The 25,060-nt window shown below is 37.3% G+C and overlaps 2 protein-coding genes and 1 non-coding gene across 3 annotated transcripts in view; all 3 read left to right on the forward strand.

Moving 5' to 3' along the window:
- The window catches only part of LOC113668718 (DENN domain-containing protein 5B), a 31,391-nt gene continuing 6,331 nt past the window's right edge, over positions 1 to 25,060 (forward strand). Inside the window, exons 1-20 of the mRNA XM_027184676.2 lie at positions 1 to 182; positions 2,559 to 2,668; positions 3,453 to 4,152; positions 4,724 to 4,911; positions 5,077 to 6,124; positions 6,709 to 6,789; positions 7,214 to 7,280; positions 7,608 to 7,689; positions 8,595 to 8,636; positions 9,216 to 9,323; positions 10,119 to 10,271; positions 11,033 to 11,141; positions 11,352 to 11,481; positions 12,030 to 12,089; positions 12,220 to 12,288; positions 12,428 to 12,549; positions 12,941 to 13,086; positions 13,521 to 13,572; positions 14,301 to 14,367; positions 14,462 to 14,559. Coding sequence (XP_027040477.2) covers positions 89 to 182; positions 2,559 to 2,668; positions 3,453 to 4,152; positions 4,724 to 4,911; positions 5,077 to 6,124; positions 6,709 to 6,789; positions 7,214 to 7,280; positions 7,608 to 7,689; positions 8,595 to 8,636; positions 9,216 to 9,323; positions 10,119 to 10,271; positions 11,033 to 11,141; positions 11,352 to 11,481; positions 12,030 to 12,089; positions 12,220 to 12,288; positions 12,428 to 12,549; positions 12,941 to 13,086; positions 13,521 to 13,572; positions 14,301 to 14,367; positions 14,462 to 14,559 — 3,526 coding nt within the window. The 5' untranslated portion in view covers positions 1 to 88. The remainder of the gene's footprint in view (positions 183 to 2,558; positions 2,669 to 3,452; positions 4,153 to 4,723; positions 4,912 to 5,076; positions 6,125 to 6,708; positions 6,790 to 7,213; positions 7,281 to 7,607; positions 7,690 to 8,594; positions 8,637 to 9,215; positions 9,324 to 10,118; positions 10,272 to 11,032; positions 11,142 to 11,351; positions 11,482 to 12,029; positions 12,090 to 12,219; positions 12,289 to 12,427; positions 12,550 to 12,940; positions 13,087 to 13,520; positions 13,573 to 14,300; positions 14,368 to 14,461; positions 14,560 to 25,060) is intronic.
- Positions 3,121 to 3,193, forward strand: Trnat-ugu (transfer RNA threonine (anticodon UGU)). Its single transcript has one exon. It is a non-coding gene; the product is annotated as a tRNA-Thr (tRNA).
- Positions 21,662 to 24,118, forward strand: LOC113668728 (ras-related protein Rap1). The gene has a single exon (XM_089197253.1). The coding sequence runs from the start codon at positions 22,780 to 22,782 to the stop codon at positions 23,413 to 23,415; it is 636 nt and encodes a 211-aa protein (XP_089053379.1). The 5' UTR covers positions 21,662 to 22,779; the 3' UTR covers positions 23,416 to 24,118.

The following is a 25,060-nucleotide window of genomic DNA, read 5'->3' on the forward strand; positions in this document are numbered from 1 at the left end:
AGGGATCTGGGGATTACTTACTTTGGTAGTAATCATCAAAAAATGGCTGGTTTCCCAAGGTGAGGGTATTTTTTCTGATGTGCAAGACATGTCTTCCTCCGGTTGTGGCCGAAGATTTGCCGACTACTTTGTAATCAGCGGATTAGATCTTGTAACTGGACTAGAAGCTGATCAATTGTCAGGTTTGTGAGAAATTTATACACAGTTTACTTCGCTGTTCTCGATGTGCTCATACTAAAGATTCGTCACAGACCCGTGAGGCAGATGTGATTTGTTTTTTTGACATGTCGTTTCGTTTGATTTGTGCCAGTACTATTGATTAGTGACCATTTAACATTCGGCAACGTTCATGACGCCTCCACGGTTAGAAACTTTAATGTTAAGAGATACGCAGTAGTAGTTTTATTCTAGAATGTTATAATTATATATCCTAGATCTTCGTATGTCAGCTCATATTTATTTTTGAATATATTTTTGTCCCAACGTCAAGCAGCGACGGTAGTCAAAAAGTAAAATCACAGGTGCCTATATCTGTTAAATTTATACTTAAAATGAGAAGTACAGTTTATAAAATTTACTTCATAATAACTTAGGTAAATTTATTTTCGAAGTTATATTATGTACCACAGAAATAAGATATGGCTAGGTTCACGGCTGTTCTTTAGTTCCTATGGATAATTTCCACTTGAAAACAAATTTTCTGTCACAATCGCAGATGATACACAACTACCGTGTAGGTTCTTGTGGATTCATTACATCTGTTTAGATTTTTCATGAATCCATTTACTGTAGCTGTACTTTAGTTTGGCCGCATATAGTAGTTGAACTGCTTGGTTTCCTCAGCAGCTGACAAACAGAGATATCATATGTCTAGAATTCATTTTATAATCCTTGAATTTGTCTTAGACATATGAGATATCACTTCTTCCAAACCGGTCACATTAACATAATGTGCATATATTGGCTTCAGCAACTTTCCTACGAGTGTTCTTGTATTGCTTCAGTGGCTTTTTATTTGATGTTCTTTGAAAAGGAGAAATTTCTAAAGTATTCATTTTGATTCATCTGCAAAAAAAAATCTTACTATTTTTTGGTTTGTTTGCTTGTTTTTTTTTTCTTTTTTTCTTTTTTTTTTTTTTGTACATTAGGCTTATATGTATATTGCTTGCAATTTAGAACAAAACTATTTAAGCTTAATTAGCATATGTGGTTTGATTTATGATTCTAATATGCACAGTCATACTCTATTTTACATTTTTTCTATATTTACATTGATTTTGTTTCCTTATATATCTGCAGTATTAATCTAGCAGAGTAAAGCTGGTAAATTAAAGACATTGCAAACCAGTAGAAATGCATTGTATTTAATTTTTGATGGCTTTTCGAGAATGTAACATTTGAGTTTGTGAACTTCTTTACCCTAAAATCGTTCAGCCTTTGCGTTTCAGTGATAAGTTGCCATTAATTGGTCATAATTATATACTTGTAAGGGAAGGTATTTCAGTCTGTGTTTGTTTCTCTTGGTGACAACCAATTGGTTTAAGTGCACAATGTTTCACCCTTAAAAGACATATTAGCTGAAAAAGGATTTACAGTGTCTCACTACCTTGGCTTGAATTGTTTAGAGCCAAAAAAGAATCAATTCAGAGTTGTTTTGTTACCATGATTTGTTGTGATTTGGATAATTTCTTGATTCAAATTTTTTCAAACCATTTGCATTTTTAGTTTCCCTAGTTTCAGGTTATGAAAATGGATGAAAATAGAAAATAAGAATCAAACTGGTTTTAAAAATTTGGGACCAAAAAAAAAAAGAAGAAATTTAAACCATAAATTATATTTTGTGGTTTAACCAAATTTTAGGTCAAACTGGTACCAAACAACAAAGCCATGTACCATGATTTGTTTGAATTAAACTACCTTGATAACTGAACTCAATTTAACCTGAAAACATTTTTAGCCTCAACTGACACAAATGTCATGTCACTGTTCCCTACAGTCTAATTTAGTTGTAGTGAACCAGGGATAAGTGCTAAGCAGGTTTCCAATAATGGAGTCCAAGAATATACAGCTATAGATAGTTAAATGTTGTATAGGTGTAGGATGTTTTCTAAGATACGGTTGTATTGAACATGTAGCATGCCCTATATTTGTACAGTCAACTCTCTCATAAGCAGACACCTATGGTAATGGGAAAAAGTGTCTGTTGACTCACAGGAGAGTGTCATGCCAGACTCTTGTTTATGTTAAACAAATGGGCAGCTTACTTTCCCATGGGCAAATGAAGATTTTATAAAACCAATTGCCACTGTTCTGTTGGTCTGTCTAAAATCAAGACAAATTCAAGATAAAGTTTATTGCCAAGAGTCAATTATTATGTATGGGGTGTCCGCTTACAAGAAAGCATGAACAATAAACAAATCCATGTGTCTGTAAGTAGAACCATCTGCATACAAGAGTGTCTGTTAGCAGAGGCTTGACTATAGAGTTGAATTCGCCTGTATAATTTTCAAGAAGTCGTTGCTTTGTTTTTGACAATGATAATGATTTGTCCATTGCAGGTGACTCATTGCATATATCTCCTTTGGAGCGCTCTTACAAAGCCAAGGTTTTGATGCACTTTCCTTCAAATGTTGAATGGAATCCTTTTGATGAAGATGCTGTTCGTATGGTAAGCCTCCTCCCAAAATTACTCTCACTGGTAATTTATTTGAAGATATTTGATCACCTGTGTTTTTTGATGATGCACAAAAACTTTTACACTTGTATCCCATTTTCATCATGTCAGATTTTTCAAATATGAAATTTATATGCAGTGCTCTACCAACTGAGCTAGCAAGCCAACTGGGAGCTGGTCACTATGTTGGTTCCAGAATAAACCTGTGAAGTGGTGAATAAATGACTGTGAATATATGCAAGTCATAAACAGTCATAACTGTGGATAAAGACGTGAATATGAAAGTGATCTTCGTAGTAATGAACACTACTTAAGCAGTAGTGAAAAGTAGTGAATTTTCACGTCTTTATCTGCAGTTCAAATACGTGACTTGCATATATTTACAGCTGTTTTTTTACCACTTCACGGGTTTAATTTGGAACCAACACAGTGACCAGCTCCCAGTTGGCTTGTTAGCTCAGTTGGTAGAACACTGCACCTGTATCGCAGAGGTCATGGGTTCAAATCCCATACAAGCCTGAATTTTTTTCAGGCCTTCTTTTCACTGCTGCTTAAGTAATGTTCATTACTGTGAAGATCACTTTCATATTCACATCTTTATCCGCAGTTCAAATATATGACTTGCATATATTCACAGCCATTTATTACACTATTGATTATAATTGTGCTGAATGCCTTGGAACAGGCCATTTATTAGGGGGTTAAACTAGACCTTATACTGTGGATTTTCTCTAATTGTGTCAATCCATCCTGCATTTATTTCCTTTTTTTTCTTCAGCTTTGCCTGCCTCAAGGACTAACTTTCAAGAAGGAATCTGAATGTCATGAACAACATTTTCACTCTTTTCTGATTACTCGTGAAGATGGCTCCAGGGTTTATGGCTGTGCTCTTACATTCTATGAAATTGTCAAAGATGCTCAGATCTGCAAAGCAATGGGCACACTACAGGCAATGCATGATGCAGAGCTAGCCATTGCAGAATCACGGTCTCGTTCAAAATCTCCAGTCTTTGTCACAAATAATAGTGCTGCATCATTGGAAACAGATAATCGCAGTGAATATTTAAACACCAGCTCTGACATGCTCAATATTTCTAATAGAAAATCATTTAATGTTAGAGAAGATACTCTTCTAGTTTCAAAATCAATCTCTATTATAATGCCATTCCCATTTATCTCTGCTGGAAAGGGTTTCCTGGAGCAGATTTTGAGGGCCGCGCAGAATGAAGAAAATTTACAACTTCCTTTGGAATCATACATTTATAATCTCCTGTTTGAGGTGCCTCTTCCACCTCCTGGAAAAACAATGAGGTTCAATTGCTGTGACTCAAGCATCACCTGTCAAAGACCAGGTGTAAATGAGCTCCCTCTGTTTGATTATTCATTCAAGGAGCTTTTTACTTTGCTTGGTATTGAGAACATTGTGAAGCTGTTTACTTGTACCCTGTTGGAACAACAAATTTTGTTATTATCAAATGGTAAGTAAGATGACCTAACAGTTTTTGGAAATTATGTTACTATTAAGCTTGTCTCATGATAACCTAAATTAGAAAGCTCATGTTATGAATTGATTTCGTAAAACCATATTTGAAGCAAGGCTCAATTAATTATAATAATATCATTGGACGATACTAATTGCTATTGCAAAAGCACAATGTATGTGAGATGATGTGTAAGGCATACAAATGTAAGATGTGGGTAAAATTTTTTATGGTTATTGCTAAGCTTCAATCTCTGAAATGATTATTTCTGCTATGATTAAACAATCATATAATTATGTACTGGTAAGAAATTTTTCCATAGCTATCTTTTTTGCCATTGGGATAAGATTATTATCTATAAGGTCTAGAGTTTTATCAGGAGGATTGTTGGCAGATCTTTTCAATATTTAAAATAAAGTTATTTATAACCTTTATTGTATGTTTTTGATGTCATAATTTACCATGTTTTAAGAGAACATATTGACTAAAAAGTACTGTACATCCTATGAAGCACTGTTTACAGTTAGTATAAATGTAGACCTTAAAAATGTTATCATTTGTTCAACAGATTTCCACAAGTTTATGTTGGTGGCTGAGAGTGTGACAGCAATTCTTTTTCCTTTTGTTTGGCAACATGTGTATGTTCCAATTCTACCAGCGGCTCTGTCACATTTTTTAGATGCACCAGTACCTTTCCTTATGGGAATTTATTGTGCTTCTGAAGAGGATAAAAATAACCTGTGTCTTCCATCTGAGGTGCATTTGTATTTCTTTTATTTATTTTATCAGTGGTGGAATTTGCCTTTTGACTGAGATGTTTTATGAAGTTTTGTGTTGATCAAAATACATTGCAGAATTTGAGTACTACAAACCATTTACTGTAAATGTATTTACTTTCTGTGTTTAATTATTTTTTCTCAGGCTTCCCTCTGCTTAGTTGACATAGACAACTGTACTGTATCAATGCCAGAAGATCTTCCTGTGTTTCCAGATGAGCAGGAGCTGATTGAAGAGCTGACAGATACTTTAAAGCGATTAAATGTGTGTTTACCCCAGGAAAGTCTAAGTCAACCAGGAAGTGGAATGAATAGTTTGGAAAACTCATTAGAAATTCCACCAGAAAATAGTTTCACACAAACCGCAAATGGCAGTTCTGACTATGAAACTGGGAGCAATTGTGACTCTCCACAAGGATCACCTCGATCCAAGTCACCTATCTCTGGGTCACCACATACAGGATCACCACTCTCAGGGTCACCACGCTCAGGGTCACCCCGCTCTGGGTCGCCTGTTCTAGAAGCCAAGAAAATCAAACATAAGGACTTGCCAAAGAGGTCTCACAGAATGAAGGCTCGTGGAAAAGTTGAATCTAAAGTACCCAAGTCTAAATCTTCTACCAGTTTGGATATTACAAAAAATCCCAGATTGCAGGCAATTGCAGCAATTGCTGAGAGGACTGGTATAATAGCACCGATTTCAACAGTTGCTTCAAACTTAGAAAAATCTGTTTCTGATACCCAGCTACAGCAATTTGCTGGCTCAGAAAATGAGTTTATTCTAGGAGAAGAGGCAAAAGAAATTTCAAGAAGTCAACAACACAAAAATGAATTCAATACTGCCATTAGGGAGATATTTGCCAATCGATTCACACAGCTTCTTCTTGAGTATGAGTCATTTGTTATTCAGCCTAAGCAAGACTTAGAAGATTGGACCTCAAATAGGGAACAAATGCAAAACTTTGACAAGGCTTCCTTCCTTTCTGACCAGCCTCAACAATTTCTTCCATTTCTTTCACCATTTACTGAGACACAGATGTTTGCGAGCTTCATTGACATGAAAATAATGGGAACTTGGGAAGATCCAGACCCTAGATTGGCTGTGTTTGATCAGCGTGTGGAGAATTTGAAGACAAGACTTGGAATCACCAGATCACCTTCTTATGAAAAGTGCATGACCTTTAGAAATGCAGGTTAGTGATTAAAATGAAATTCTTAGTCAGAGTAACATTTTTGCCACCATGAAGTTCTCCTTTGGGGGTTGCTTATTGTTGTACAAGAAAAGATATCAAGAAAAACATGAAAACAATTAATATTCAGAAGAAAAGAATTGCGGAATAACAAAGCACTCTTACAATGTACCTTGTATTCAGCTACTCTATCAGGCATAGAACATGATCTTTACCTTCATGTCATTGGACATTACATGACTGTAACTACATTTCTTAACAAAACTCATGCATTGTTATTTTGGAGAAAAGATTTGCAAATGAGCTAAAAATTTAACTCTGATCTTTCAGATGTCTAAACATAGTCTCCTAGTAGTCTCTTACTTTAAAGTTAATGGTGAAATTTTTGTTATTCTTAAGTAAACATACACAGGTGCAATTATTGTTATTAGCTTTTTGTGCCATATCACACCTCCAGTATTCAAAGGAGCTTTTAGCTTGAAAGAAGGCAATAAGGGCTAGATACATTGTAACTTTAAGTATAGGGCATCTCTCATCATTTAATAACTACTCATGCAATAATTTTATTTTCTTTATTTGTATTTCAGTTCAAGTTCTCTTACGCCGTTCCAACTCTGTAGATCACATGGCAACGCAACCCCATAATCTAAATATTTCAGAAAAGAAAGGTCTGATCTTATTAATTCCTATTCATTCAATTTATATTATAGGAAAAGAAAAAAATATGGCTGCTGGTAACAATAAATTAAATTTGAAATTTTACATCTGTCTTAATAGGCATGCAGTCTTAAATAATTAACAATTCTTTGCCAAGTGAAGGTGAATAGTGATGGATAGTTACCTTGCCACTTTGTCTCATTGGCTACTCAGAGGTGAATAGTACTTGCTATTCACTTCCACACAGGCCAATCAACTCATGCGAAAAGCACTATTCACTTGTGTTGTATATTATATACTAATATTCAGTATTTATCATTCAGACTATGTGATAGAACATTCATTTGTTTTCATAGGATGTTTTAGTGACATCATTGATTATCTGGTCCTTTTTGATTAACCTTTTAATTTATCTTTTGTGTGTACATCTTGTAGTCAGTAGCAGTGGTTACTTCATGAACTTGAGTTCAGAGGTTCTATGTGATGGGCCCAACTCCAAGAGGTACATGTGAAAAGTTTTCCCATTATTTTTTAGAGTACATGAAGGTTAAGAAGTTTGCAAAGATTACAGTATTGTTCAGTATTACATGTATTGTGACATGTCTACAATTAGTAAGTACAGTTAGTAAAGGCAAATAGGAATGGAGAGAGTTTACTCTAAGTGAAATGTGAAGATTTTCCAATAGGAAATTGTAATTTTCTTGGATGGATTATCTCTTTCACATACTGTCTACTATGTTTTCACTTTTTTGTAATTTTGAAAATGACAACTATGATAATTGTTTATAATTATTTATATGTGCTTTGTGAAAACTTTTATTTTTTGTAGTGGTCATCAGTCCAAAGTGAAATGGAGAAAAAAGAGTCGGCAACAGCAGCAATCTGAACACATTTTTCTCAATACCACCCAGGTATAACACATTTGTCTTTCAAAACTACATTCTAGAGGACAATTATTTTTGTTTTTTATCACTTACACAAATTTTACAGTTTGAAATTTGCAAAGTACCTCAAACCTACATGTCTGTCAAAGATGCATGTATTTCTTGTGCTTTTCATTATCATGCTACATGTATATAGTTTACACTGTTTGTTTTTTTTCTAAGAGAATGATGATTCCAAGAAAATCTGTAATTATATTCAATTTAGTAAAGATACATGAAGACATATTCTGGTTGATTGGTTTCTTGGACTTCAGTGAAACCCAAACATAGGTTCAGCTGAAAAATTTGCAAAATTTGGTGGAGTGTTATTCTGCTGCAGTTTTCTTGTTTGTTACCTGACATGCTTAATGAGTTGTGTGACAGACTAAATGGTGAAATATTTTAAACATTTAAAAAATGAAGCTACACAGTAACACAATGTTCAATACTGGGATGAACTGTATTTACAAACATCTATAACTGATGTGCTTTTTATCACAAGTAGGGTTTCTGTAGCTGGTTTTTAGTGTTATCTACATTTACAAATTAGATTATTATATGCTTTTGAATGTATTTTATTTCATATGGATGACGTGACAAGAAACACTAATAATATTACTGTCTTGTTTTGATAAGAGGTGTGGTGACACTCAATATAAGAATGCACAATATCATGTCATAAGGTCATTGATGTTGACCTGATATTGGATGTTATTCACCAACTCATACATGTCTTGTCTGAGGTATATTTCTAAAGTGAAAGCAATTTTGGTTACTGTTAAACCATATAGTGTGAGCAAAACTGTGTTCACTTGATAGAGTTACATACAAGTCATGTACTTGATTCATGTCACCTGGAATTTCATCACAAAGTCAGTTATTTGTAATTTTAGGATGGAAAGAAGATGAGAGACAAACTGGCAACAAGCATAAAGGTATCTTAACTTACCAGACATTTTCTGTGTGTGCTTTGGTACATGTAGCTTGAATGAATGATGAAGCTACACTTCTTTAAAAACATTTTTTTTTTATTTGCATCGAACTCCCAAATAAAGTGGTGACAAATAATTTTACAGCTGTGAGAAGCAGAATAATGATACATAAATCTAATCTGACATCTATCTGATGTTACAAAATCTGTAATGTGTTTCCTTTATGCATAGAAATCGTTAATTAGACTCACTACTTTACAAGACGTTAATTTGAAAGATATTTTATAAATCCTCAAAGGTGAATCTTTGATTTTGTGTTAACTTATTCCCTAAACTTCATCTATTTTATGTCTATATTGAGGAGAATTTTTGCTTAATGTTGTGTTGACCCTTTTTATCAAGCGCTGTTATAATATAAACTCCTGAAATCTTTTTTATGTACATTTTCCGCTTCTAAATCAAATAGTTTAATCTTTTTTTTATAATTAGTGTGCCCTTGAGAATTACTTTTGGATTACCCTTTAAAGAAACTTTGGTGGATACTTTTTTAAAATTTTAATCAAAGTGTGTTTTTCTTGTAAGAAATATATGCAGGAGGCTAAAGCTAAAAATACTCAATTTGGAGACATGGCTTTGGAGTCAACTCAAACTGGCTTTATTCAGAAACTGCTAAAGGAATGCAAGCAGAAGGTAAAGGTTCACCTTAATTCATAAACAAGAAAAGGTTTTACTACTTTGTTATTGTTAACTGTACTCTCACCATTTTGGAATTTTGGTTGGAGCAATTTACCTCGGTGCATGAATTTGGGATTGGGAAAAGTGAGAATTTACAATACAATTCTGTACTTTTGTGGTAAAAAGTATCAGTACTGCAAATGTGTATTGAGACCATTAATTGGTGAGCAACCCTTAGCTATTAAAAAGAGGAGTTATGTGTGTATATTCTCGTGACACATAGTAATAAGTGTAATTGTTTTATGATGCAGTCACCTCCAACATGGATCAAATCATTTCAACTGCATGCTCTTTGCCTTCTTCAAGCAAGGTTGTCTGATTATTTACAAAGCATCTTATCTGACAAATGTAGCTCATAACTTAAAAAAGACCTCCAGATTTTAGTCCTGACATTGCTATCCACATCAGAAGTGACCAAGTATATAATATGACAAATTATTTTGTTATCATTATAATAATTGTTTTGATCTTTACTACTTTTATCATCATCATTTTTTCATACAATTACTGTCATTATTATTATTATTATTATTATTATTATTATCATTATTATTACTTTTATTAGTAGCAGTAGTATTATCATTGTGAGAAATATTTTTTTTATACAGTCCACTGAATGATTTGGGGGTGTTGCTCCTTTCACACCTGCACTTGAGGTTTTGAAAACACAAATTCTTGATAGTTGCTCTTGTCTGCCTTTATAATAAGTAACGTCTCCTCTTACCTGCAAAGCCCTATTACTATTTTCAGACAAAAAAAATTTTGGTGCAGAAGATGGGACAAGAAGCAGTGGATCTTGGACATTCTGATGCAAATGTGTCTGGAGTGGAAGAGAATACATTAATAGCCAGTTTGTGTGATCTAGTGGAAAGGATTTGGAGCCATGGTCTGCAAACAAGAGAGGTACAGTCTAGACATTGCCTTTAAGCTACCACTGCTTGCATTCAACATAAATACTTGTATTCCTCCATCCCCATTGCTTTATTGGGACCCCCGTCTATTGAACCACTTGTCTAAAGCTTCAACTCCACCTCCCCTCCCCTCTCTCATTCATTTGGGCTTTGTAGCTTTAGTTAACAATACAAAGTAAATATACTCATTTTAAAAACCTTCAGGGATTTCCTTCATAAATATCATCGATCTTTCTACCAGAAAATAAACATACTCTAAGTGGTTTTCATTAATTATAACCTATTTTAATTAACTATTTGTTTTACTCCATTAATCCTAAACTCCACTAAATACTATTATTTCTCTAACAAGCTCTCGATTTGCAAGGTTCCCAGACAGGGGCTTAGTAGAATTGGATCAATCAGAGAGAAAGGTTCATTAGAGACGGGGGGGGGAGGTGGAAGTTTATTAAAAACGTGTGGATTAAATTGTAGTTCCCAAGCTAAAAACCAAGGATGTAGCTTATTAGAGAAAAGGGAGACTTTGAAAAGAGGAGAGGGCCTGGTAGAGGGTGTATACTATGGACATCTATAGGTTTTCATTTCTATAACAAGGAGAGTTTCATTGAGTTGAAATTTTCTGTGTGAACCACATCTACATGTAGCAATGTACAATATTTTCACCTATGATAACATTCATTATTTTGGCCACCATTTTGAAAGAGGGTCCAACATTGATAATATTGAGGAAATTCTGTTGTTCCTTAATTTTAGGGTAAATCAGCTGTGTGGTCACACTTGTTAGCTTTCCAGCTTGAATGTGAAGAGTTAGAAGAGGAAATAGTAGACAGTCAAGACACCAATAGTCTTTCACCCTCGACAGGTATGATACTTGTGTAAAGAGGTGTATTTTATGTAGGTAGTGACAACATGAACCAAATTTAAGCAAACAGCTTGAAATGCGAAAAAACGCGAATGACTAAGTCACGATTGGTGTAAGTTTTACCTGGAGAGGCTGGCGCAAGGTTTTGAGACCAATCACAGATTGTTTTCTACAATCGGTTAAAATTCCTCTTTTGATTTGTTATTTTAGCCAACAAGGACACAGACAAACAGAGTCAGTTGAGAAGGAGGTGCACATCACCTGACATCGCAAAAATGCTGCAGTCTGTTCAGCTGTCAGAACAGCAATCCACTTTTGGCTCAATATTAGCTGACATGAGGTATATTATCTGTACATCAGCGATTATTATCGAGTTGTTGAGTGCATCTTGTACACAATGAATACCTGTATTTCAACGGACTTGCTTAGGGCTCCAGATAACCAGCCTTAAATTGCGTTCTTACCATCATTTCATCTTTTTGCTGAATAAATTTGACAAGAAGCATCCGTTCAATTTCCTTAGATATCTCGTTGTGTTCGTTGTGTTACTTTGCTTAGAGATCTACGCCAGAAATTTGCTTCTAATATTTGGGGAAGCATCCTTATATGGCAAATGTTTCCCACAATTATTCAAGCGGTCTGAAACTGCAAGAGATAAAACAGGAATGTTTTGGTTGACCTTCAACGCAGCACTTCACTAAGTTGTTAGATTGCCACAAAAAGAAAAGCGCGCATTGCCCTCCTATTTTTTTTGCCATAGCTAAGCTTTTAGCCGCAGCCCTACGGCGTACTTGGTTATTTGCGCCTTAGTCAGACAAGTTCGGAACAATTTTTTGCTTTGCATTTTTTGGTATGTACAATGTATGATAATTTTTTTGTTTCCACTAGCCACGTGCAGGGTATGGCTGAAATCAAAACTGACATCGGACATGCTCGAGCATGGATCAGGTGAGCATAACGTATGGCCTGGATGTTAGCATCAGTCATTTCATCTTTCCCTTCAAAAACACGCAATTTAGAACCAAGTTTCTGTCCTTTTCATGTTTATGATACTTCTGTTTTATTCTTTACCTCAAAGACTTGCTTTAGAGAAGAAGGTTATCTCCAGGCACTTGAAGCAACTGCTGTCAAATACAAATCTTCTGAGGTAAGAAAGTGAATGTCCCTTATCATTAAGTGTGTTTGAGAAAATGTCGAAAGTAAAACTAAGACTCTTTACATTGAGTGAAAGCAATTTAAGAAAGTGAATACTGACACTAATTATTCTCATCCTTGCTTTTCAACAGAGAGAGGTACAAAGATTATGCCTTCTTGCGGACAGAAGAAGAAAAGGAGCAGTTCCTGTATCATCTTCTTTCTCTCACTGCTGTTGACTTCTTTTGTTTTACAAATGGTTTTCAAAATACAGGTTGTTATTTCATTCAGTTTTCTTCTGCCAAATAAACTAAGGTTGTACGTCTGCTGTCAAAAACAGAATCTCACGAATAGTAAATCTCTTACTGATAGTAAATCTTGTACAGTACAAACAAGAATGTAAGTGGTATTTTAAGAGCTTTAACTAAGATTGTCGGTCAAAATCCATAAACGTTAAGCTACTTTTTAGTTCTGTGAACCTATTAAAGGCTGTTCAGGTTTGTCCTATGGCCGCACGGCCAACCCTAACTCTGTCCCAGCCTTAGACGTTCCCAGGGATCTCGGACGAGAAAGTGTAATGCAGAGGTCTCACAGGTTAATCACGTGTTTTGTTTTAATTTGTGTATTTGTCTCTTTGTTCGATTTTCTTCATGATTGCTCTTTAGCCATTACATATAAGGTGGTGATTAAGACTGGTAAGCAACTGGGTGGTAGCACCACAACAGCGCAGTCGTGGATGACTCTGGCCGGCAGCATTGCAGATACAGGTGTAATGAACATACCCAAGAATGAGAACGAGTTCAGATTTCAGGTAAGGAATTCACTTGCGAGTTACTTTTGCGTCAATTTCGGAACTAAACAAGGTGAAAAAACAGCTATTGCGACTCAGGGTTTGAATTTGCTTACAGAGAATTGCATTGATTATGCCAGGGAGTAAATTATTTACATTGATTCACTTTTAACAAGCAAAAACGAGAGTAGTTAGCTTTTTACATCCTGGAACTGAACCACCGCTCGAAAAATTAGCTTGTATTGATGTTTATACAGCCTTGCACAACCCTCTAGGCGTTTGAGCCCTTGACATAACGCTCCCATTCAGAACACATTTGCGCATGAACACGATTACATTTTTATCGCTTTTACCCCAACACTAGATTGATCTCGCCATCTCCATCGTTGTTCAAGAAAGGCATGTTCTGTAGATCTTGTATCTTGCAGTAAGCTATCAATATTCTTTCTCAACAGCATGCTAACTTGGGGGTGTTGACAACACTCAGGATAGGACACGATAATACTGGTAAGATAAATGGCACAGTATTCACCTCATGCATCATAAGTCTTCTGACGTCTAAACATTCCAACTTGCATTATATCCACCTCTCGCTTGGAGAAGTTAGAAATAACTCCACAGTTTAGTGAACACAACGACACCCATATAAAGGTATTTTCACTACATCCCAATTCCTTGTTTGGTTCACCCTTTACACCCCAATATCAGTATGCATATTCTCCATACTGTTCATCATACATTTCCTAAGGTGCTGACAAGGAGAATTTGTCTAACAATCAAGAGCTTCTTTAGTTAATGATCATTTCCTTTATTCTCAGTGACCTTGATGTGTGATTCAGGGGAGATATAGCAGGGAGAAATTGGATGCTGGTCACTCTTAGGGGTGAAAGGGTTAGGGTCACAGGGATGAGTGTTTTTCGACCAGGCTAAAGGAACGCCATGTAGCCACGTAATGTTTGCTGCCTTTCTTTTGCTGCTATGAGGAGAAAACAGATTTTAGAGCGATTTTTTTGTCAGATTGTTTTGCTTGGATACGTTCTGTGATTGGTTCAAAAAACCTTTGTTGCCGCTTAGATGTGAAATCCAAACCATTGTGAGTTGTTTGTAGCCTGTTTCCAGTGTTGGCAGTGACTGCATTTATTTTCGTTGACCTCTTATTCGTGTGTATTTAAGTTCCCAAAAATAATTTTTTTTGGAATGACCTAATCCTAATTTATTTTCCTTGATGTTCCAAGGTTACAGCCCAGGCTGGTTCATTGAACAAATCATAGTCAAGAATGAAGTGACTTCGCATATTTATAGGTAAGCACGACTTTCTCTGAATTGTAGGATCCGTATTTGTCCTAGTGTTAAATTTGTTGAATGTTTCCACAGTAACTTAGTTCGTACTTCGCAGATTTTCGTGTGGGCGTTGGCTTGCCAAGAACATGGATGACGGCAGTACTGAGAGGCTTCTTGTTGCAGAGCTTATGAAGACTAAAGGGACTGAGGAAGGTAAGATTTGTTGCGGTATGTGTTACAATATATCATAAGGGAGGGTCCGACAGGGAAATATTCGGCCCGAGGTCATGAAGGACGCTGGACTGACCTTCCCTCGTTGTTAAATGATCATATTTATTTATACCCTTACATACTGGAAATTGCATACAAAAGTTAATCAACCTGGTACAAAAACCTATAATTTCGAACACTTTTCGTTCTGGCCGATAAGGCTCGACTGAAACCAACGAAATACCAAAGTTTTTACCTCGTTACTATGGTTTCCCATCGTTTAAATGAAACTGTATCTGTAATTTCTATCTATAGCCTATTGACAAAGCACAGAACATACACGGCATATAAGGGTTTACAAAACTTAGAAGTCATGAGTACGAATACATCATGTGATAAAAATATTTGTAATAATTATGACTATCGATATTCTGAGTTGCAACACGGCCATGATTAACTACCTTTCGAAGCACATGACTCCGGAAGTTGCCACGTTTTCTTAGCATCGCTCTGTCATCGTGAATCATGAATTCCTTTGGGTTTTCACTCGCTAAAACTTGTTTTTCTTTTTCTTCATTTTAATTTCATAACCTTTTACTGGTCATTTCAATTTCTGTTAAATAGCATAAATTGTCACTATGAGGTTCTGGGCACATCGCGCGCATATCAGAGGAAGGGTGTTCTTTTGTAGTGTCACAAGGAAGTTGCGAAACTTTCTAGCAACCCATGGCAATACCATGTTGGTTCTGTGCGAAGTTGTGATGTCATGATCGGAGATGGATCTCTAATACTTGTGCAACTTAAAGGTCCATAAACAAACCACTAATGCTTCATTTAATTATCGTTTCCTTTTCTTTGTCAACTCAGGAAATTGCACAATCAGGTTCACTTCGTTTCTTCTTTCGTCCTTCGTTCGATACAATTTGACTATTGGCCAGCGCAACCTGCGCAAACAATGCAGTAAAGACACCACCAACCTTCACGTTGTACTTTGCCGAAATTTCCGCCAAAATACAGTTTTGTTTTTTCGCTCAGACAGACTACATTCCGGTGAAACTGTTCATGTACTTAGGGGGTGTCTACAAAACGAAGACCGAAGACCGAAGACCGAAGACCGAAGACCGAAGACCGAAGACCGAAGACCGAAAAACGAAGACCGAAAAACGAAGACCGAAAAACGAAGACCCTAATTTTTTTGCCCGAATAAGGCACGGACAGTTAAAAAACTAACCCAAAGCGTTCCTCAGCACCAACCGATGTGAAATTAACAGGGGTCTTCGTTTTGTAGAAAAGCCCCCCTAAATCTACAAAACGAAGACCGAAAACCGAAGACCGAAAAGCGAAGACCGAAAAACGAAGACCCTAATTTTTTTGCCCGAATAAGGCACGGACAGTTAAAAAACTAACCCAAAGCGTTCCTCAGCACAAACCGATGTGAAATTAACAGGGGTCTTCGTTTTGTAGAAAAGCCCCCCTAAATCTACAAAACGAAGACCCTTGCTAAAACGCTTTTCCAGACCCCTGGGAAGGAAGAATCTATTATACGTTGCCGACTCTGCAAAGACTGCAATTGAAAAAAGAGAGAGGGAGGTGCTCAAGAGGAAAGACGAGACGTTTAGGCCTAAGTTTTGGTCGTATCTCAACGAACGGTTCGAGATGATGGCTAGCCACATGGTGGCAAGTATTCGCAATGAAGCTGGAATGGTGGTGGGAGACAACGGCAAACCAGTGCGTTGTTATACGAATAATTCGGAATCCATGAATAACGTCATGCGAGCTGCAAAAGAAACCTACCTAAAGGGAAATCCGTGTGTATCACAGCTGAACAAGTTCCAGTTTACGAAGAATGTGTTCGAGGTTGTGCATGCCCACCAGATGGAAGAGCTACACTCAGCAATCGCAGGGCTGAGTGATGATTACATCCTCGCGGACCATGCAAGTTATTTGCAAGTGCCAGCGGATATCTGGTTCGAGTGGACGCCAAAGATGAGGGAAACGTACGTTCTGGGGGTTCAAAAGCTGTCCCTGCAAGATGTATACAACCAGAAAGATGTGCCGTGGCCGGAGTTGGAAACCATTGATATTGACGCAGAATTTAGGCCCTTAGGAGATGACATCGTAACCGAACTGGTCGACCGTCATGGCTATTCTAACGAAAGTGCAAAAACATTAGAAAAAGAAGTTCTTTATCTACTGAACCACCCCACTGCCATCCAGAGAAAAGCAAGTCTGCAAACCGAGGGAGTAGTTTAATTTGAAGTTGCAAGTACAGGGGCCAAGAATGGAACAGTGCAGGTCTCTGTTTACAGGGATCATGCAACTTGTGTTTGTGGAAGGTATAAGTATGTTAAAATCTGCAAGCACTCCCTAGCTGTAGCCGCCTCCAAAGCAATTCTGACGGAACATCTAAATTTCGTCAGGAGTAAATCAGGTCAAGTTCGTAAAAGAACGGCTCTTGCGGAGCACGATGTCCAAAAAGCAACGGCGGGAAAGAAGGGTGGAAGGAACAAGTATGGCTATCGACCTGCGAGGGGCAAGGCACAGCCAAGCTCGAGTGCATCTGCGCAAACAGGGCCTTTGTACTCCGAGATACACCACAATGAAAATCCATTTGAGTTGGTGTTTCTCGTGGAAAGTGTGAAGAGGTGCAAATCGTGTCATCTCGATTTTTGTCATAGAAAGAAGGTCATTCCGTTCGATTTAATCTTCTCTCACAAAGAGCGATGGATGTATCCTGTCAATGGAGATTGGTCGAATTGCAGGCCATCTCAACGGGAGACAGTCCGATATTATCATGCCTCGATGAAGTGCCTGCTAACAAGATTTCCATACTTCACTGCCGATTACATTAGCATTCCCAGTGACGTCAAAGAAAGTCTTCGAGACTCCCACAAAAGTTATCTTGCAAACGAGTTTGGGCTAACCGTCGATTAAATTTTCCTTTTTATCTAGGGTAGGTCCCACTGTATATGCATCGGGGTTGAGCACATCCGAGCAAACAAAGATCGATTGATAGTTTGCATGTGCATGTTCACTATATTCATAGTAAACATTCCACGGGTAATCTTGTACTTTTTATACGATTGGAATTATACTTTTTATACGAATGTTTTTCTTATAAATAAAGCAAGAATTATCAGCCATACAAACATTTTTCATACAAGCAAACTACTATCCGGTGCACTTGGTGGGGGTGGGGGGGGGGAGAGGGGGCAGGTTTGATAGACCCCCAAGGTTTTCTTTAAATTTAGTCGCATTAACATAAATTCACATGGAGTAGAAACCTTTATCTTGCTCTGCAGATGATATAACGACTTTTTGACGGCTTTAAGAGCTTTGTAATTCCTGACATTTCGATGCGAAACATCCAGACGCCTCGGACCCTACGACGTGAATCGTGTAATTATGTGTGTATGTGTGGGGGAGAGGGGGTTGCACGCCACCCCCTCAGGGTTTTGTAAATGGCGGGAGAAAGGGCTGGATGCCACCCCTCTCAGGTTTTGCAAATTTTGGAAAGGAGATATACTCTATGCTGTTGATGCATTGCTTGCGGAAATTTTGATGCGTCAACTGTTCCCAAAATTCGACATTTTAAACATAATTGCTTTAGTTTCGAACAAGAAATTACAAAATTAATCCTTTTTTAGACGCACATTGATTTTGCACTGATGTTTTTTGCCATTTCTCATTGTGAATGCTACTATCTCTAGTAACTTTCCTAGTATTAAGCAGAGTACTGAATATTTCCTACATGCTGTAAAATTACTAGATAATGGGAAGCTTAAGATCAGCTAGAAATTGTGAAATACCTCGTGTTACAAAAATACTTTAATGCTGTACAACTCCTGCACCCCCTAAGCTGGCCTCCTTTGCGATTTAAAACCGCATCAGTCTAGACAACTGATGCACCCCTTTTTGTCGCGCGCGGTTAAAATCGGCAACGTATAATAGATTCTTCCTTCCCAGGGGTCTGGAAAAGCGTTTTAGCAAGGGTCTTCGTTTTGTAGATTTAGGGGGGCTTTTCTACAAAACGAAGACTCCTGTTAATTTCACATCGATTTGTGCTGAGGAACGCTTTGGGTTAGTTTTTTAACTGTCCGTGCCTTATTCGGGCAAAAAAATTAGGGTCTTCGTTTTTCGGTCTTCGTTTTTCGGTCTTCGGTCTTCGGTCTTCGGTCTTCGTTTTGTAGATTTAGGGGGGCTTTTCTACAAAACGAAGACCCCTGTTAATTTCACATCGGTTGGTGCTGAGGAACGCTTTGGGTTAGTTTTTTAACTGTCCGTGCCTTATTCGGGCAAAAAAATTAGGGTCTTCGTTTTTCGGGCAAAAAAATTAGGGTCTTCGTTTTTCGGTCTTCGTTTTTCGGTCTTCGTTTTTCGGTCTTCGGTCTTCGGTCTTCGGTCTTCGGTCTTCGGTCTTCGGTCTTCGGTCTTCGGTCTTCGGTCTTCGTTTTGTAGACACCCTGTACTTAGGTTTATTCTTTTCTTTGTTTTCACACCTTTACTTATTCCAAGATAGTTTCGCAATTTATTTCTATACATGTCGTGACTAACCAACTATTTTTTCCATTTGATAATTGTGACATGTCCTCACCGAAACTCCATGTTTTAGGCTGAGTTTTTCGACATGCATAAACTTCTACGCGACTGCTCTAAGTCTGAGAGATCTCCTTCGTCTACGATTCGACCCAGTCTCTGACGTATTAGGACTGTCGTGCTGTTTGTTATCACTAACACTCTGTTAATAGAGGGGCTCAAAATGAACATCTTCCAAACATCTTACATACGCCGATGTAAACAAGCGGTACTTGATAAACCACAAGAACTGGTCAGACAGGCGCGATTATCTTGCATTTTTTTAATGAGATTTTATGGATGGGTCCAATCTGCGCCAATATGATTATTGTTGTAGCTGATCTGTTAAATTACCGTAATCTATACCATGCGCTGAACGTTTCCGCTTCATTCCATTCCAGAGCTTGTCCATCTTTTGTCAATAATGTGTTGTTCTTCGCTGAACGAAACCGAGTTTTATCTTCAAAACTTGTTGAAAATGTCATTTCCTAACGCCCTAGATACTGAGTCGAAGAAAATAATCTATTGGAGGTCAATTGGGGTGATTGTTTTCTTTGAGGTAAATCACTTATACTGCGATGAAAATTCTGCCGCAATAACTGAAATTTTTGTAACTTGAATTTAATCCTCAAAGTATGTGCTAACTTGATAAGTTTGGCAAAAGGTAAGAATCGCTTTCTTGAAAATGATAAGAGTAAAAACACTCGGTGAAGATCATTTGTTATTTTGCTCAGTGGATTATTTAGGAAAATATGCAGAGAGCAATGGATAAAAATGAAGAAATCCTTCTCGTTATGCGACAGAAACAGGTTAAAACATCGATATAACACTTCCTTACTGATCGTTGATTATCTTTACAACTTACAGGATATGAAAGTATTTTTGGTGTGATGCGTTAAGAGGATGTCTAGGTTGAAGAGAAATCGTAGCATAAATGTTTATATTTGTTAACCAGGAAACGCATTGCAATCGCGACGTTCAGGTGAATTATAAGTTCTGTAAATTTTGGCAACACCTTGAGCAGTTAACCAGTGATACTTGAGGATCTTACGATTGAAATACTCGTTTAGTGATGTCTGAAGTCTTTCGAAACAGTGAATGCACTACGGCACAACTTCATTGCCAGTAATAATTTTGAAATTGAGTTTAACTAGAGAGATCACCAACCATTTCTTGTGGGTTTCATAGACTAATACAAACACCTATTTCTTGGAAAACACTTCGTGATTGACCAGTGGCGCTAACTAGAGTGTAATCGTCGCATTCGGGTCACGTTATCGTGCTACATGCCTCAAAAGGGGTGTACCCCTTGTTTTTTACACAGCGTAAACAGTTTGATGCACTTGATTTTGAAAAAATCTGTCAGTAAAGGTTACCATTAGCGTCTCCTTCTGTTCCTTCTCGCAATTCCTTCCGAAAAATAGAATGTCTCGTAATCAAATTATCGAATGAAAGGTTTTATTCATGGTTGCAATCTTGATAATGAAAGAAATACTAGTGCGGCTAAATTGTCAACGAAATCGCCATTGTGGCGCAATTTTTCAGTCGATATCTTAACATTGAACATGTTCGTTATAGCTTCCGGCCAGCCATCTGTAATTATACGTTTTTATCATTTTTACTGAATTCGGTGTCTAAATATGGTATTTTTTAAACAATTCTAATAAGGGTGCAAGGAATAGTGATACGTGATGCTATTTCTTGTCCATGTAAAACGTGTAAAGAGTCGGAAAATCAACTAGATTTGAGAAAAGTTCAGGAACCCGCAACTCGACTTTTTAACGGCTCAGATCTTCTGTCCAGTGACTCAGAAATCCTACGTGGTTGGCTTTTGACAACCAAGAGAACCAGCTTGTGCAATAAATTTTAAACTGAACGATGTTGGCAACAAAATGCCAGAATAACTCAACGTAGTTCAAGTTTACTTGCGCGGGACATACCAAATATGTTATGAATATTTATTCCAGGTTTTGAGTGTGATAACATAGTTGTGGACACTGTTTAAGAGTAATTGTCATTTTTCAAGTCTACATCATCATTCCTCAAATAAGATGGGCCAGTGTTGTTGTTGGTTTTTTTTTTTTTTTTATGGTAAGTGGTTTTCATAGTGGGTGGCCATCATAGTTAGCGTTGTGGATCACTTTTGCCCGAAAGGGTATGGTGTTTGAGCCATCTGGGTTTTAAAAATGAAATATAGTTTCTAGTCTGACGTTTTTTAGAGGAGTCTCAATATCCTACATGGTTATCGTATTTATATCTTTTCATCTTCAAACGAATAATGCGAGGAAAAATAATCACAAGTTTATCGCTGCAGAGTAAGGAAGTAGGCTGCGATTTAATGAAGTCCCTCATGTCACGGTTTGTTGATCCCAAAAAAACAATTTAAGAAAACAATGAAAAAAAATTTTTTTTTTAAAAATCCTCGTGAAATTTTACGTTCGCCATTCGTAGTTCCTCTTGATCTCCTCGTCATGAATCATTCTTGTTTTCTTTTGCCCTTTTGGTTTTGTTATATCGTTGGTTTCCTTTTCTTTCTTTTTTTTTTTTTTTTTGCTGTTTGTTTGATTGGTTTTTCGTTCTTCGTGAACTGATTTCTTGTTCTCACCTTCAAAATTAAGAAAAGTTCAAAAGTCCATTACATCCAGGGTTGATCGCTTTCAAGGGAAAACACCTGGTTAAGATTAGAAGTGGTTCTCATTTTTTTCCTCGCGCTTGCTTGATCTTGCTGTTGGGTGCGTGTTTATGGAATGCGGTAAATTTTGTCTCTCTAGGTGTAAAGGGATTTTACCGGAAAAAGAGACTAAGTAAAGACGGATACCCTTGTTCCTGAAACCGGAGAAACAAAACCCCGATTGCTTTATACTCCATCACTTTCTTATCAACCTGCACAGTTTTCGCGTGAATGCGCAACCAATATCGTTACATGATTTTGCTCATTCTTTAACACCTTACATGCCTATCTTGTTGTAAACAGTTCGTCTGTCTTAAATGGATGTTTCTCATCGAAGTCGTGTTTTGTGCGGATAGGCCACAAGGGTGGAAATTCTGAATAAACATGCCCGATTAAGTAGTGAACGAACGTCACATTTACGTCATTAAAGCGGAAAAAAGCCTAGCCAGGTGCCTGGTTTTTGAGAGGTAAATGTCTGAGGCTGTTTTAGAAATAATGAATAAAAACCTCATTTCACTTCAATTTCCTGCACGTTTACTTCGCCATAAGGTCATATGTTTTGCATTATTGGTGTGTGAATAGCACCTACATTACTTTGATGCCTTCTCATCGGCTTTAAACTATGCAGGGAAGTTCATATTTATTTGTAAATCTATCGTCTGGAGTCTCATTATTTTGTGTCTCGGATTACGATGTTATCCTTGCGGTCTGTTTTAATTCCCTCTGGGGTTATAATCGTTTCAAAGCCATTCAGCGTTTTTCCCCGTCCTCGTATTACTCACCCACGCTAAAAATACAGAGATGACAGGCGGAGATTAGACTGGATGACCCTATAAATACAGGTCGCGTAAATTCATCACAGATAGTTAAGGACATCACCGAGTAAAGACAAGAGTGATCAGAAGAGAGAGAATTCTAAGAGAGTTTGGTTCTTATCAATCGTGGCCTCTTTATTTGGTTTAATTACGCCCACAAAGATGAAGGCAAAAATCAAGAAGCAAGGTGAAAAGTGGCAAAATTCGGTTGACACGTTGCCGCTTCCACGGAACGTTTTCAACGTGGTTGTCCTCGGTGCGGGAGGCGTAGGAAAAACGTCGCTTGTTACGCGTTTCGTCAAGAATGAATTTTCAGATCGCTACAATCCAACAGTGGAAGATTTGTACGAGAGGCCCATTGAGTTGAGAAAAGGTGTCAGCGCAGTTTTGCAAGTGCTAGATACGGCGGGTTCTTATCAATTTCCTGCCATGAAAAGACTGACACTTCAGTACGGAGAAGCGTTCATTATTGTGTATTCAGTTGTCGATCCTGCTTCACTTGACGAGGCAGTGAAACTGCAGCAAGAAATCTACGAGGCCAAAGGCACAGAAGATGTACCCATGGTGTTTGTTGGTAATAAGTGCGATCTGACCTCAGGAACAGACAAGCGGCTTGTGAGTCATGCCATTGCGTCTACGCTCACTCGCGGAAAAAACTGTATTTTGGCGGAAACTTCGGCTAAGTACAACGTGAACGTTAGCGGTGTCTTCACTGCCTTATTGGCGCAAGTTGCACTAGCCAATAGTCAAAGTATATCGAACGAGAGACCAAGGAAGAAGCGAAGTGTAGTTTCCTGATTTGACTGAATGCGAGGAAACGGAATTTCAGTTAAGAACTTGTGGTTTGGTATATGGACTAAAGGCTCAATACATAAAATTAGATATCCGTCTCCGCTCATGACATGACATTTTCGTGTTGAACTTGACATATTATTGCAAAGAGTTGCTCCAATGTTGCGCAACGCCTTAAGGGCATAGCAAATGTCCACTTTTCCATGGTCATGTGCGCCCTTTCCACTGTTATGCGCGCAATTTGCTTAGAATCTCGTGCTCAGAATTTAACTTATTTAAAATGCTATGAACTTATTTGTAAATAGACATGAAGAAATGAATCAAGAATGAGGAAAAAAGACAAAATATTCTTTAAACGACATCCTTAAAACATTATACCAATAAAGAAAGATAGTGCCATAAAATTTTATCACGTGGCAGTTTTCGGTGTCACGCGCTGCTGAGTAAGTAAGTAAGTAAGTTATTCACGGCTCGTGATATGGTCTGATATTACTTGACAAGTCAGCGTATTTGCAGTTATGAACATTACAGATTTCCTAAAGCATGTAACTCCTTGAAAATACTTAGTCATGTAGAGGATCTGTGTTACTTCAATTAAATGCCTTGTAAATAGCTGTAAAAATGAAAATTACTTGTACAGATTAATTTAAGTGATACAACATTGTAATTATAAAGATCTCACCAAAAAAATAAATTATTCAAGGTCGAATTTTGTGGAGAGTGTGCAGTTTTCGTCGTTCTTACTACTTTTCCCTTTTATTTCCAATCCTGTTCACATGCAAGGTTCAAATCTGAATCAACATAGCATCATGCATTCAGAACGTAGAAGTGTTCAAACAGGAATTGTTTTTTTTTAACCGAGTTTTAACTTAAGAATGTTTGAAATTTAAGGTTACATTACTGGGTTTATTAAGTGTTACAGGCGACTTTTAAATTTTTTTTTGGGAGTAAAGGAGGACTTTCGATTTCTATTTTCTCTGACAGTTTATTAACTAGATAAAGAACATTCATCTGCAATAGCCCTCGATCAATTCTTCTTTTTCGTGTGGGCTAGGAAGAATAAAGGGCTGTTCTTTCAGGAAGTGCTTAGGAATGATTGTGATATCTGAGAAGATTTCGAAGCAATCATTCCAATGCAGTGAATTAAAACTTCTCTCATCCGAAAGCGAGGTTTGATGATAGACTCTGCACTATCGTGCGAGGTCGGAAAGATGTAAAGTGGCTTTTTGAGAAAAATCCTACTGCTTTATACGGTCTACTTTTGCATCAATCTTAACGTTTTCTGGGATTCCTTGTAACTTCAGAGATGATTGTCAGTTACACCATCATTCTATTTTTCTAAACAGATTAAAGAATGCGTGACTAGTCTTGTCTATTGTGCCATTGCAGAAAAGGCTAGTAACGCATTTTCGTCTAGGTCATGCCTTTTTTGTCACACAGTGATCAGCGTTGTGGGGAATTCTCTCACACCCAATCTGATTTAAAACGTGTTGGTCGTTACAGAGCAATTAGACTTTGATAAAGTAATGCAACAAAGTTTTGTAACATTCGAATCACATGAGTCAAGCCGACCCTCTTATCCACGGATGCGATATTGCTCCGGTAATCTTCCACTTGGAGTGAAGTGATGTTATTTTTGAAAATAAATACC

The sequence above is a fragment of the Pocillopora damicornis genome, chromosome 2 (genome assembly GCF_964200805.1).
Source record: "Pocillopora damicornis chromosome 2, jaPocDami1.2, whole genome shotgun sequence".
Taxonomy (NCBI): domain Eukaryota; kingdom Metazoa; phylum Cnidaria; class Anthozoa; order Scleractinia; family Pocilloporidae; genus Pocillopora; species Pocillopora damicornis.